The 16,109-nt window shown below is 41.4% G+C and overlaps 1 protein-coding gene across 1 annotated transcript in view; it reads right to left on the minus strand.

Moving 5' to 3' along the window:
• Positions 1-16,109, minus strand: part of pdgfc (platelet derived growth factor c) — a 44,544-nt gene that overhangs the window by 12,246 nt on the left and 16,189 nt on the right. The window contains exon 3 of the mRNA XM_058648913.1: positions 2,969-3,161. Coding sequence (XP_058504896.1) covers positions 2,969-3,161 — 193 coding nt within the window. The remainder of the gene's footprint in view (positions 1-2,968; positions 3,162-16,109) is intronic.

Here is a 16,109-nt window from a genome sequence, read left to right on the forward strand (position 1 = left end):
GGGTCGGTGGTGGCGGCGGCGGCAGCGGCGGCAGCGGTCGATAGATTTAGTGACTTTGCTGCCTTTGATTTGGAAGGTTATACAGGAAGTTTGTAATCTGCACAAACAAACCTATTGGTGGAGGAAAAGTAAAACTGAAACTGTTATTTTGTAAAACCATATCGACGTTTTCAGTGAACCGACGTAAGATTAGACTGTTGATGAATCTCGCCTGGCTTTGGAAGATATAAAAATATCAGTTAAGCTTCTTTCTGCTCTTAGATGGAGGTCAACGAAGAGAAAAACTTTCCTTTCTCTTAAAATCAGCTCTTCACACAGCGCCACAGCTTTGACAGCTGGCTCATCAATAATGCAGGACGCCCTGATCATTACACATCGCCATGTGCTCACAATCAGCGGTTTCTCCGATTGACAAATGCACTGACACACATACTGCTGTACGTACACGGCAATCTTATATAAGGCACGCTGCCAGGAAACGGCGTTTAATATTCACAAAGTTCCCTGTGTAGATTTCTACTTGTGCATTATTAATAGATACAATATCAGGAATGGAGATGGTGCAGATTAGAAACACAAACACTGTTTTCTAAGTCCTCCCTTCTCTCAGACAGAGAGCATGAATGCCTCTCTGAGAACAGCCCTATCTTTAAGCCGTCGAGCACGACTCTGCTGCCATGCCAACAGCAGCACGACCAATCCCTCTGCAATGTTCCTCTCCTCCAGTGGATTTGGTAAGAATGCTTTTCATCACGCCACAGACAAACAGAATAAAAGATGAGCATTTGGACGACAAGGACCTCCTCTCATCTTAGCAAAGACTCCTCGCTGCAGGCTCGCTTCCTGAAACACTTCTTCTCCCACCGCTGTTGTGTTTTATCACTGTCACTGCGAACACTGTCACTGGGGTACAGAGGAGTCTTTCACTGACACTGTGTCTGCTGTAACAGCCCGGAAATGAAGGGAAATGTGCGATTAAACATTTAAACAGAGATGCAATATGAAGAGGACGTGCAGAGAAGGCCAAAGGCGGATGCATGTGCCGTTCGTGATGGCAGTTCTGCTGCGTCTGCTGCAGCTCTGTTGTTCACTCTGCTGCGGAGCTTCTGCTTTGTTTTTGCTTTGAAAATCATAAAAAAAATACATACTTTTATATTCTCCAACTACTTCTCTGAACTCCACCAAATGCCGTGACTCTTAATCGTGTACTTGGGAACAGGACGTGTTGTTTTTGGTGATAAAGATAAGAAGCAAAGATCATTTCCAGCGTCTTGCTTAATAAAACAGACACAGCTCACTCATGTGCGAGCTGGGGTGGTGGACAGGGTGATGACTGGCATGACCCTGGAAAAGGATGTTGTTATTGTCTCTTGCCCCTCTCCCCGAGGACGCAGACGAGTGCGGTCTTGTGAAGGCAGGGCGACACAAAGGTCGTCAGTCTGCACCCTGCCCCTCTGTGGAACTTTCCCTCTCAGGGGTTTTGACAGCAAAAGTAACTTCATTCATCAAGAGGAACCCGGGCCCACCTCTGAGCTGTGCTGGAGGGATCGAATTACCTGCACTATACTTCACTCCTGCATACTGTTCACACACTGCCAGCGACCGATAAAGACATTTGACATCGAGGCATGGATACTGCATTCCAAAGCTGACTGAATCAGCTGTAATCTTTAACAGACCAGAATCAGAGATGGAATCTCTTTGATCACTGATCAGTGTAATTAAATGCTCAGGAACAGTAGAACAGAGGAACACTTGATTCATGGGCTCATATTTCTTTTCAATCCCCACTTAACTTCCCCAAAGATATGGTGCCCATCATTAACCCTGCCAGCTCTGTGGAAACTGCTGCTGTTATTTACCCTGCCATCCATTAGGGGGCTCTGCAGGAATAACATGAGAGGTCACCCTCCACCCAGATCCCAGTCTTCCTCTGTGCAAAACAGTCAGTGGTGATATACTGACAGAAGAGCACTGAGCATAAAGCATTGAGGGCAAATCGATTGCTGGGGCTTGGAATTCCCATTTATATTGAATGGAAACAGAGGCGACCCCAGGCAGTAATTGAAAGTGAGCTCCTCAGTGAAATACAGGACCGTCTAGTGTATGCATATAAGTGTGTGTGTGTGTGTGTGTGTTTATGTGCTGCCAGTCAGAGAATGCAGCAAATCTTTTAGAACATTCGCACGAGCAGCTAAAAATATCGACCACGTGTAGTAAAATATGCCGGCCTGTAACTGTATGTCATCACTGTGTCCTGGGAGAAACAAATCATTCTCACTATCGCTGGGGTTTTTAATATTCATGAGCTGCCCCGGCACACTAGAGTTCATTTCACAAGTGGTCACACTCTGAATCTAAATCTTTAAAACACGTCTGTACCCGCAGATCAACATGAATCTGGCACGTTAACCGAGGAAGACCACTACAAGGGAACTACTTCTGACTTCTGAGAGGAGCTCATTTGTTATAATTATAATAACAGTTTTTATTATGACAAGACCAGCTACATCGTGTTCACAATCTAGAATAACAGTATCAGAACATCTTACAAAGTAATATAAATATATCAATAATGTTACAATGGAATATAACTTCCTATATCAGAGGGCCAGATTTGATATTGTCAAGTTTACCCGGGGTGTTTTTATGTTTTTTAATGGCCATGTAACCACATTTAAGCCACACAGGAGTGAAAAAATTAAAAAAAATCTGACTTTCTTTCACATCTGGAATCAAATAACATAATAGCATAATATGAGTGGATGAATCTGATTTTGTGTCCCAGTCCCCCCATTTGCCTGCGGGCCGTACTTTGGACATGCCTGACCTACATGTTCTGCCATTAAGCAGCAGGTTTGTGTTTTCTATCAGCACAAAACATGTCATTCCTAAACCAAACATTGTAAATCAAGTGTATTCCTTCATTGAGATCTACACTCAGTGTATTATTTACTTATGTCCTTACTTGCATACACCATCTTCAGGGTCCTCCAGTCCAAACCTCTCATCAAAGGTAAGCTGGATCCTCATGTTGCTGGGTGCCACGAGTCTCCAGGTCAGCTCAATGTTCCTGGGATAGCGACGTGGGAAGTCTGGGCTCTGAACCATCCCCTCTCCGGACACTGTTATGATCTTCTCCTGTTCGGAATCCTGCACCCCTGGAACAGAGGCAAACAGCAGCAGATACATCAGGTAACTGTAGAGAAAGCACTCAGAGAGAGCAAACGTCAATGCACTACCCCATCATTCTACAATATTAACGTGTGTTTAAAGGAAGGAAAAACCAACACTGAGCATTTATATCCTACTTCTGTGGTGGACCCAGAGTAACTCCCAATGATCACTTCACAGCAGTGGAAACACACACACACACACATGGATTTTCTCTAACCAAATTTTTGAAAATTCAGTAAAAGGGCTTTACTGAGAGTTGTAACCACATCTAAATCATCTGTAACCTGGCCTGAGGGGTTTCAGGTTTCACCACAGGTCTCTCATAATGCCATTAGGAACCTTTGGGACCAGTGACTGTCAGTCGGTCCCTCAGAGCTCCATCATCATGGGATATTCTTCCACCTGAGCCTCTCGATCATTGCAAAGACATCACCGACGAGTCCTTCTGAAGTAAATATTTACCAACTTGACCATTGTCATGTACTTATACCAATATCTATGACACTGATAACATTTTTTAAATAATTAAATGTTTGTCATCCACAGTTTAGCTCATTGAACTTGGATGGATGGATGTTCGGGTGTTGGAGGGACATGCTAACCATATTGAGCACTGGGAAACATGCTGGGACCAGCTGCTTTTTTCCCAGAGTTCTAAAAGTGTGGGAAAATGAGAAAAAAATTAAGAAAAAAAGTTAAAGTACAGAAACGTCTGTAAGTGAGGAAATAGCTTCAAGATGTAACGACACAATACAATGTCTGTGGTTTCCTTTTTTTTTTTTTTCGGAATGCACACCCAGCGTTTAAAGACGACATTAAATAAATAATTAATTTTGTCCAGTTTAAATCCAGCGTCCTGTTATATTATATCATTTTATATTCCAAACACATGTCAAAACATTACATTATCCTGTAGACGTTCTCCTACCTCTAAAAACCTCATTGTTTATATTGCAGCTATTGTTTTTCTTCCTGTGAAATGGTGACACGCATACATCATACTTTCTCAAACTTTTAACTCCCTTTTCCGCAATTGTAAACTGTGTGAGACGGAAAGTGACGTGCGAGAACCCGGCATTATCAGGTTCACTGGATAAATATGAATTCACAGATGTACAGTAGCTGGAAGTCCTTGGGAACAGACAGCAGCCTGTTGTATGACTTTCCATCAGTGGCGGCTCGTCAGTGGGGGGGTGCTTTCTTTGGCCGCAGAGTTTTCACGTGCAGTTCGCTCCTCTCGATACAAGAGATGGGAGCTTGCACCTGTGCCTCAATCAGCGTTTTCAGAAAGAGAGAGAGCGAGTGTTGGAGGAGCCTTGCTCAGAGAAATAGGGAGAGTCAAGGAATTGGTGTTAGCAACCACTTTCCAAAGACACTTTTCTTTTTAAGCTCGGGGGAAATACTTGGAACCAATGGTAGACTAACCCTGTCAGTAAACTATGTAGCGAACCTCAGATTGATATAAGGTTGATCTCATAACATGGTTTGAATGAAATGATTGGGCTCTATTGACGTGTTTTAACAGGAAAACCACAGGTGTTATTGCTCATTTTAATGAAGCGTCGGCTCACTCCGTTGAAATCATGTACTTAACCGTCATTAATGTGATTATTTACACCAGCCATTCTCACACTGACCTGTCAAAAAGTCTGCTGTGCAAAGGAGCCATGACAGAGGGCAACAACGCGATGACAATGTGCGATTATACGTTCAAATTACACATGTCAACTCTCCTTTACTACAAATTGTAACTGGCTCAATACACTGCTTGTTTTTTCCCCCCTCACAGATTACACTAGAATTTATACTGTCCTCAGGCTGCCCTCGACTGTCTTTGAGCTTTATTTATTTTCATACCACTGATGATCACTAAGTACAAAACAATCCAATATGTCTCAGTATCTTAGGAGGCAGCAGCCGGAGTATACGCTCAGGAGAAGTGTGTTAGTGGAAGTCTTTCACTGCAGCAAACAAACAAGGTCTAACCATTTTCCCCAGCGCAACTTCTATTGACTCATTTCTATTCCAAGCACACTTTGAGCTCCGTCACGTTAGTTTGCCGTTAATTTGATTTGAGGATGATTCACATGCGGCGGCGTGATTCATTCGGAGGTGATTTGCTTGCAGGAGAAACAAAAACACACTCGGGTTAGGCTTGTGCCATTCGCTCACTCACTGTGGGACGTCTGAGTCTCTCATGATATTTCCAAGGACAACAACATCTGTGCAAACTGACTTCAGAACGGTCTGTTTGTCACTCTAAAGACGACAAGAGTGCCACTTACTTCCCTGACTGTGCATGTCACACGTGGAACAACAATGTTGAGACAATGTGTCCTTGATTTCAGGTGAAAGTTATTGACTCTGACGGACGTGATTCAAAACAAGACACCTGCAAATGGTGAAGTGAGTATAACTCAGAGTGAGTGTTCTCTTAAAATTCAGATTCAATAAAAGGTAAATACAAAACAGGCAGGAAATGCTGGGATTGGCACCCTCATGTGGAGGATAAAGCAGTAGAAGATGAATGAATGAATGAATGAATGAATGAATGAATGCATGTAAAATGCTTTTTCTAAAGCTACAGAAACCAGATGCTTTTTATTTTAAAGTGCTCATACAATAACACAAACATACTTATGGGTAGAATGTTACTTTTTTGAGGCCCAGTTTGTCTTGGTATTGACAGTTTATGGACTAATATTTATTGTATTGTTAATATTTTCAAATCAGGACAAAATGTGGATTTGGTGAAGAAAGGAAACTGAATTCCATCACTTTACATTCTATTACTTTTACTTTTAAAGCACATTTAAACACATGTGGTCCAAAACGCCCTCGTCTCGACATGTTGAATATTTTTCTATCTAGAGCCAAATGCACCAGAAATGCCCCCACTCTGAAACCTGGAAACCTTTTGTGCCTGGCAGTGATTATTTCCTTCTTACAGGACAATCACTGTTTGGAAAAGTTTTTTTTTTTTTTTTTTTTTTTAAAAGGTATGTCATATACTCAAAGTGCAATAATAACAGCAATAGCTGCCTTTTTCATACTTTTGATGTTAACCGGAATGTGACCAGATCTTCACCGGTTAAAAAAAAACAAAAAAAAACTCCCTGCATTTTTGTCGACATGTTACTCGATGTCATGTGGAGCGTCTGCGGTGGTGTCCTGACTGATGCTGCCTGTCAACAGATTGACTAGATACAACATCACTGACACTTTTTTTTCTGAATTTTTTTCTGAATTTTTTTTTAAAAATGACTTCAGTTTGCAGATTCACTTTGAAGTTTTCATTTCAGTTTGGTGCTGAGCCAGGTGGGAACAGCCTGCATGACAGCGTGCCAGATGCAAAGCAAAACAAGGCCCAGGCATGACTTCTCAATGAAGAGGCTCTTTCATAACCGTGGAGGAGTTTGACCCCAGGGGAGAACTATCAGACCCTGGAAAACCACCCTGCTTTGCAAAATCATACGTGCATTCCTCATGGACAAAAATTCTATCAAACATTGTATTTAAAACAACATAAAAAAGTATTTATTTTTTTATTACAGCATAATACTATTCAAATAAATCTTTTTCTTCCTGGAGTCGACATTTATTTGATGTTATTGTAAGTATTATAAAAGGAGAACAGCTGATTGCTCTTTTAATCTGAGGTGCAAAGAAGTGCAAAGCACTCGGTTTGATTGACTGTCTTTACATCCATTTGCTGGCTCAGGAGGAAACAAGCCGATAGCTTTCAAGCTATTAGAGCTTGGCCTTCCATCACAGTGACATGTTTTTAATTACATCCCCATTAGTGTGTGTTCGAACGTACAGGATTATAAAACACTTATTTAATTATGTGGGGAGGAAAAAATGTGAATCTTCAATACCTGATTCAATATGTGCCGTATTGTATGTGTGACTGTAGGCTAATCGATGTCTGCTTTTTAGGGCACACTCCGTAACATAATTCCTTGGGAAAATCTGATAAATATTGACTAAAATTCCTCTTTGTTATGACTGTAATTAAACGTAGGATGTAACCGGAAGATGCGATGTTGCAGCTAAAGACGGGAAAGTAGAAAAAAAGATGCCGCCTGAATGAAAAGACCTGATGAAAAGGTCAGGTAAGAAATATGCACGGGCAAAAATCGTACTTAATCCAAAAAAAGTCAGCAAATATCCTGCTAAATCCTTAAATACATAACACAAGAAACTTCACTAGGTGCGGGGGACGATGTGTTTGCATTCCTGTTTTTAGTCAAGTCTTTGCGCATCAAGCCCAAGAATGAATTATCCAGGTGATTCTTCACCGGGATCTTTTGTTCACTTGCATCAAAGCAGATGCTCCTTCAGAGCACATCAGCCAAAAGCAATATTTGATTAAAGAAGAATCCACCAGGTCTTTTCTCCTCTCACCGTTCCCATTAACTTCCTCTGGCTTTACCGTGCATGTGCTGCAGGAAGCCCAGACACCCCGGCCAGTCACATTGTGGGTGTAACTTTGACTTGAGAGTGACCTCACTCCCGGGGTTAACCAGTGTCATCTAATGATCAGAGAGGCAGTCCCCTGGAGTGAATTACCTCAAACATGACTTTTCCTTGACCTACTTTTTTCCCCCTCTGTGAGGAATAGAGCCGACTATTAAGGGAGGAAGTGACTCTGAATAAATAGGAGCCTATACAGTGCAGCCATTGTGCTTTGTTCACACATTAGCTGCTGAACCATTCATGCTGTTAAATATTAACCTTTCCCCTGCCAAAGCTAAACTCTGCGTGTAGCCGTGGACACGTGCACACCATTACATCAGTATGACACCATTACTGCTACTGCTCGCGTTAATAATAACAAGAATTATATCAGTGATAAAGGTGTAATATAAATATTAACATTGATGGAATGGTGCATGATGAATGTGAGATGCCTTCAAGTCAAAGATGAACTAATGAGACTGGCCCCAGAGTCCAGACGGCTGCATGTTTCTCATATAAAAGCAAAGGGGAAGAATGAAAAGTATTCACTCTGGCTTTCGTTAGGCTCACCAAATTCATCTTTCCGAGCATGATATCACTTCAGTAACTCACTACATGTGTCTCGCTCCTCTGAGTTTAACCGGTGGCCACGCTGCGTGATAGAGGAGACCGCACTTCCTCTGGAGAGTGAGGCGTGTTTAGGCCACGGCAATTATATTCTTGCACAATATCAGTTCTCTAGACAAAATAGATAAAACAACAGCACATTAAATTGTCGGGTGGGTATATTTGCTCAGAAATGGTCATTTTCACACATTATGTGCCAGGAAGTTCACCATACACCATCACGACAGCTTTATCCTGCGGGGTTAATCCACAACCGGGTCACATTGACACTTAATCCAAAGTGTTTTTCATTTCAGTGCCGTTACCTGCTAAATCGAAACCAATGCAAACCCCACAGCAACAAAGTCAAAGAAGTATTTTTATTTTTTTTAACCAGGTGATGAAACTGTACCTAACAAAGAACTAGCTTTTTTTTTTTTCATGTGCATGAGTTTCAGGTTCAATGCAATCACTGCAACATCTGTGTCTTATTAAAGAAATGCAGTGGTTACTACAGGTGCAGTAAATTCCAAACCCTCCTTAGGATATTTATTACTTTGGGGTTTACAGTCCGTCGGGTAAAAAGAGGGCTAAAGCACACCATGGGAATCTTTCATACCATTAAAACATAATTTGGCTGCGTGGGATCCTTCTGTTGCAATTTAATCTGCCAGACATATGCTCCTGTATGTTGGACTGAGGAGGAAAGATTTACGGGCTTGACACCCAAAGTCCCAGCAGAGGCGGCTGAATAAAGGTAAGACATGCTAGCAGCATTAGATTATAGATTAAACCTCTTACCATCTTAATGACAGCTGAATTTACAGTGAAGTACATAAAGTATAGGCTATAAAATGAGAATGAGAAAGAGTGTTTAAGCTCGATGAAGCTGCCTTTAATAACGTCTTATTCATACATGCATTGTGTGGAAAAGTATTCACACACTCACACTCACACTATATTATTCCTTGATATTTCCAGTTCCACTATGAGTTGATTGACAGCACGGGTAAAGCTGCAAAGCCTGCTGCTTATCTCCACACACGACAGGCCCAGAGATTAGATTAGGCACCAGTTCATGGCAGAAATGTCACAGATAATATTGATCCTTAAACGACTGTCAATACAGTGTGACGTGCTGCCGAGCCTAACAGCGCTTTATGGAGTGGCCTAAAGTCGCAAAAATTTTCTAAATCACAACTTTTTTTCTCGACTGTGTGTTAGCTTTAATAAAATTCTGGCATTATTTGATGTTATCTATTATTTATTGTGGGTTTACATGTATGCTGAAAGAACTACAGTGTATAAATGTATATTACATGTGCACATCTTCCTTTTAGAATCATTACAGATAGGTGAAAGTTACATGTCGGCCTTTATTTTTCTTCTCTTGGTGGCAGCAGTGGCTCTATCAGCCCAGGACATCTACACCTGTAGAGCTGTAGCTCAGGGCTAGGAATGATTTTAACTTAACATATGTGTACATACCCAGATATTGAGTTGTAATAGCAGGAATCTTGTGACTGTAATCCCAGTCACCAGTAACAAAGCTAAAGCAAATGCAGTTCAGACCAAATCCTCTAGGGGGCTCAAAAGTACTTAGTGTACTGTCACCTTCTGTTTCATCGTAATGCTTTTACACCAAGGAGAACAGCGACATATAAGCCCCTTCACAGACCTTTAACACCTAAACTCCCCTGTTATCAACACGTGGACGGTTAGAACCTGTGAAAGCCTTTTAATGTAAAGGTCAAAGGACACAAGGAATGTAATCAGTCTCGCACCTAAAAGCACTGAACACCGTGGCTTTTTTTGTGTCACACCATAATAATGTGAGAGTGTATTGATCCCTGCAATGAAATGCTTCATTTTCATGCAGCTCCATCTTCCAGGAGAGGCCACAGTGAGCGACCCCCGGTTGGGGGGGGGGGGGGGGGGTAAGTAAGAACAACCTGCTCGTATCACTTCAGCCGGGAGGGGAACTGCATGCAGAGATCACATGACTGAAGGACACTCTTTCTCAGTGATGTCAACCTGGTCATGTAAGTCAGCGCGACATCTGTTGACACCTGCTGCAGTGGCAAAACTAAACATCTGCAGATCAGATCAGATGTCCCAACCTGATACCACTAGTGTGTGTCAGTGTGTGTGTGTGTGTGTGCTTTCCCACAGAAGGTTCACAGTGAGCGTCCACTTATACTGGCCATTTGGCCAATTTGAATGGTTGTTTGGAATGGCACACTCTTATCTGGCTTGTGTGCCACTGGGTACCCCAATTGAAGGGTAACAAAAAACCTGGAATAGAAATGACTGGTTTTAATGATTGAGTTCTGAAAATTTGACAATGGCAACAGTCTTCCTTGGTGAAGTCAATCAGGAAGTAAGTACATACTCAATAACCACCAGGGGGCGCCTCAGCTGGTGGCAAAAAGAACTGTCTGAAAGAAGGTCTATGGGAAAATTAGCTTCATTTGCAGTTGATTCATAATGTCAGTCATCATTTGCCCGATGAGTAAATGGTCTAGATTTATTCTTCAATACTACATGATGCCAATTTTGCAAGTTATTTTTTCCCATTTAGAGGACAATAGACAGTAAAGTATGGCACCTATGATTGGACACCAGTGTGATTGACAGCTGCTATCATCCATTTGACTCTCTCTGGTTGCAGGTGACATAATTATTAGAGTGAACTTCCTTTTGCAAAACATAGATTTTGAGGCTTCAAAATGGGAGTTTAGATTGGTCACACGGATCAAATGCAGGATTGTAAACATTGTAATTTGGACCCAAGTGCAGCACAACTCATGTGAGATTGCAGGGAATAAGATTCAGAAAACAAAAGGCATTCATAAGTAAAATAATCCAAAACAAAAGAGCAAAAGGACAAAGCAAAAAAAAAAACATGAGAAAACCTGAGGAACAATCTGTCAGAATATAAAGTGAACAGGTGTAACTAATACAACACAGGTGAATGGAATCGACAAACGAAAAACAGCAGGAAGTGACGCAGAAACAAACTGCAAGACAAAAACTAAACATAATGAAAGTCCAAAGTACTAGAAATTAATCCAGGGTTAAGGTCCAGGGTGCAATGATGCATTTACTAGCATGAGAATTGAAACAAATTCAATTTAAATATAATACTATAAGTAATAAGTATAAGTAATAAGTAGTGTGAAAATAGCCAACATATAATAAGGTGTTGTAAAACCACAGTTGCAGGTTGTTAATGTCAGTACATCCACAATGATGTACAAGCAAATGTCAATTGTGGAAAAAGCAAAGACACCAAAGCTCGACAAAATCTTTCAACCCCTCAGGCTTTGGCCTCGTTCAGAGTGAAACTCATCACCTCACAACAGCCTCTCCTCGAGTTACAATAGCTCCCCGCCCCTGAATGATTTCTTAGAGCCTCTAATTAGTGCCCACACTTGTGTTCAGCATCCAGAAAAAGGAAGATTGAGTGTCAGTCTTTTCACTAGAGCCGTCCATTCGTGTTGACCCTCTGGAATTCTGCGTCTGAGCCCCTAAGCCTGGATTTGGACATGATATCAGCACCAAAATCAGTCATAAAGCGGGGAATATAAACCCACGCGGTCTCAGTTTTATGCATTTATGACATAAACTGCACTGGCATTACATGCATGTGAGATGTAGTGTAAATCTCTCTTGTAAGCCAGGTTTAGGTTAGTCAGTCTGGTACCAGAAAATAAACAAAAGCAGCTGGGCAGTGAGCAGAAAAAGATGGCCACTGTGTTTCTAATACATCTTATTACCACTGACAAAATTACCTTTGGGACAACAATGCCTCACTTTAACAACCGTGTTATTGACACCAGATCAGTTAGGCTGCTCAATCCTTCATGAAAGAACAAATAGATTTTACTGTTCATCCACAGAACAAAGTTATAACTGCGTAAAACCATCAGTCAATCTCTTCAAATTCGATGAAATCCCTGTATATTTATGAATGGTGAGTGCCCTAATTCAACCTCAATTTCCTTGACCGTGATTAATCCCAGAATCACTGTGAAAGTTGGTTTCTGTTCAGTGGATGAACTGATGCTTCAGCAGAAAAAAAAGGGGAAGTTAAAAGGTTGTGCAACATTTCCCACAAACATTGGGCGACAGGACGAACCTCCCCTTCTGGCTGGAAACCAGGCGTTGACAGATGAACCACGTCTTATTTAAACTTCTATCCACAGCTGTGGATGGCAGCTCCAGCTCCAGGACGCTTTGTAGTCACATCTGTGAGCTGGACAGCTGGATGTTTGGAGAAAATTACAGTCTGATCTGTGGCGAGCCAGATAGGGCACCAGCTTCCCCCGTTAATGATCCAGACACTGAGATTACAAGTGATCAGAGATGCAGGTTTTTGTAATGAACGTTGCTGAGAGAGAATTGATAGCGGATCACAACCAACCATGTAATTCTCTGACTGCAAGACAGAAGCACTCAAATCAAGCAATGGACATCTTGCAAGAGGTCAATAATGTTTTCAGCTAATGATTTCTAAATGGAGCTGAGGCTTTATAAAGCTTAAAGGTTGCAACTTGGACAGCAGCCACATTCACACATCGAGGGAATTTGTCTTCACACGTCATTTTCCCTTTGTCCCAGGACTTTAAACTTACATCAAATAACGGAAATCCAAGAAACATGGACTACTCAGTGCTCTTAAACATGAAAAACAATTGCATCCCCCATGTAGTCTCCACTTAATTAAACACAAGTGCTTTCTGGAATTACAAAATATAATACATATTACACAGCAGCCATAAACTCTGATAAATCCTTTAAGAGGCTTGAAAGAGTGCAAGCTAATTTAAACAATCTATGTTTTCACAGATGAATGTTCTTATTCTTAATCAAGCAACAAACTCCTTCCATATCTAACTGGTGTGAAATAAAGAAATAAATCCAAATCCAATCCAATTTATTCTTCAAATAACAGCCATTGTCCTAACAATCTCCAAAAGAAAAACTTGTTAGCAGATAAAAAGAGATGCAGGACAACCATCCACCCAATTTTCTTCCAATTTATTCTTCATGTGATAGAGAATCCCAGCTCATGTATGGGGAAAGGCGGGGTGCACTCTGGACCGGTCACCAGTCCATCAAAGGGCCACATGGAGACAAACAACCATCCTCTCTCACACCTATGGTCAATTTAGAGGGTCAAATTTGCTTAATCCCCAAATCTGCATGTTTTTGGACTGTGAAACCAGAGAAAACCTGTACATCATCTAATACGTTCAAACTAATGTTCTAAAACCACATAGTTAATGGATAAATGATGGAACAGGATGTGCACATTATCTCTTGTATTTGTTCAAATGTTTTCTGAAAATGTTTTCATTCATTCATTCATTCATGACAATTTCAGCATTGGCAAATGCAATGAGTTGCAAGATTCTTGTGTCTCCTCCCAACAGAGGAGCACACACACACATATGCATGTGATTCATGATTGATGACAGAAGACCTGAGATAATCTCCTCCCAGGCCACATATCCCTATGCCCGGAAAACAAAGCCTCAGAGAATTTAGACGCCTAGTTTCTCTCTCAGATAACTTGATCAGTAATGCCCAAAATATGTTGCCTACACCCGCTTTAGGTCATTAAAAAGTAATAGAGTTCATTGTTTAAGAGGGTTGTCCTGGAAGTGGCCATCTGTCCAGGGGTGTACCTGCCCTTCACTCTCTGTCAGCTGGGATTGGCTCTAGCTTCACCCGCGACCTTCATGTGGAGGATAAATCGGAAGAAAATGGGTGGATCGTTTTTTCCTTTAACCCCAAAAAGTCTTCATGAACTTCATGGTTTACTTTTCACCCAGCTGTCTTTAGAAGAAGGAGCTGCAGTTCAGAATCCAGGGTAAAGACACTATCTTCCTTTCTATTTACTGAAGGAGTGTTTGCTAAGCACAACTGCTCTTTTTCCTGCCTTTTTTCCCTGTAACATCCCACACAGACAGGCCAGTGACTACCTTACAGCAGCCGCGCACGCTTCCTTGCTGAGGTCAAAAGCACTGCGACAGCAGGATTCAACCTGTGACGCCCCACAGGACAGAAGCTCACTTTGACAAAAAATCTTGCTCCCAACTACACCACCAAGTCTGTCTACTACTCACTACTATCAAAGTGGATGTCTTCATAAATCACAGGTAACAATATCTGTGCATATACATCCCTACAGTGCATTTTGCCACAGGGCTGCGTTTCCTAAACTGAGCAGGTTTGTTCCTGGATCTCAGCGTTGACATGAGTAGCAATTTGCGGATTAGAAAATGGGAAAATTGATGTTTCTGAGGGGAAACGTCGGAGGGCCAGGGCCAGTGACTTTGTGTCTGCAGGTTAATTCCCCTAAGAGGGGAATATGATAATTGTATAATTGCAATGTTGCTCAAAGATGAGCCCTCTATGGATCCATTCATCAAAGGGTTTCCAGAGGATTTGTATTTCAATCATTATGGCAGCACTGTTTCAGAAAACACAAAGGGCTGTAGTGTTCGCAGTCTTGGAAATCAAAAGTACAACAACCAAATCTCTGGAAGACAAAATTGTTTGAAGAACTGCCACATCCTTCCTCCTCTCCTCACAAACAATATGAGGTCATAAAAGTGTCATTAATATTGTTTTCAAATCATTTGAGGAGTGTCTGACCAATTACAGCTTGGAATTAAGAAGTAGTGTATGTTGTATTAATTACATACAAGGTCAGTGCAAAGATACTAGACACACATTTCATGTCAGGACTGGACTGACAGGAAGCGCATGGGTGAATATTCATATTCCATGACGAACACAAATGACCCTGTGGTCTAACTTCTGTGACAAACGCGCCAAGGAAATGTGCCTCTCACTTGGTGTGAACACAGCGTCTCCCATTTCGATATGAAATCGGCCAAGTGAAACAAAACGTCAGCTGCGATAATGCAATTTTAATGTGATATTATGTGTTAACATCATCTGGTGATTGATGTTAAAGTGACACCAGATGCGGCTGTGGAATTCGTACGTCACCACGGCTGGACCTCTGATCCGTTATTTGTCTTTTTTCCACTTTTATGAGACGTATGAAAGCAAACTAAACTGTGTCTTATATGTAACAGACCAGTTCCACATGCACAAACCCAGCCCTTAAATTAAAATTCAGTTGATGTAATTGCAAGAATAATGCAATTATGGCTTATTAGCATTCAGAAAACTCAGCAGTATGTTATTTTATCGCTTGCTCTGTTGATGTTCTGTAATTGCAGCTTACGAAATGATAAGTGTCATGTTGCTTTCGGTGAGCTTTATGGAGCTCATACACGTCTGGTCACCCATTGCTTCTTTAGCTCCCTGTGCATCAAATCAAACGCACACCTCTGAACACATGTGTGATGTAACCTCCCTAAGTGGGTGCCCTTTTTATGTGTTTGTTTGAGTGCTGTTTTTAGCAATGACACATAAAGGGAGGTATAAAGCTTATAGCACCCACTTGTCCTTTTTTAATTGTTGTCACAGGTCATTAAGCCTTTGACCGTCCACCGTTTGACTAAATTCCCTCACGGAAACTCCTCCCTAACTGCCCACGCTTTTCAATCATCTGAGTCCATTTGCGTCCAAATATAACCCCGTAGTTAAGTCCAACCTTTATCACCGAAACATAAACAAGAAAATTAAGTACACGGCCAGACACTAAAAGCCTTATTTCATCTTCAGAAACAATAGAGCACCATGAAGCTGTAGTTAAGAAACAATAGCTATGCAATTACACGCCAAGATAAATGGCTGCAAAGCAGATGCTTTCTGCCACGGCTAGAAAAATAGATTCTCTCTGCATTCTGTTCCTGGATCTAACAATCACTATTTCAGCT

This window comes from Solea solea, chromosome 14, assembly GCF_958295425.1.
Source record: "Solea solea chromosome 14, fSolSol10.1, whole genome shotgun sequence".
NCBI classification, from domain to species: domain Eukaryota; kingdom Metazoa; phylum Chordata; class Actinopteri; order Pleuronectiformes; family Soleidae; genus Solea; species Solea solea.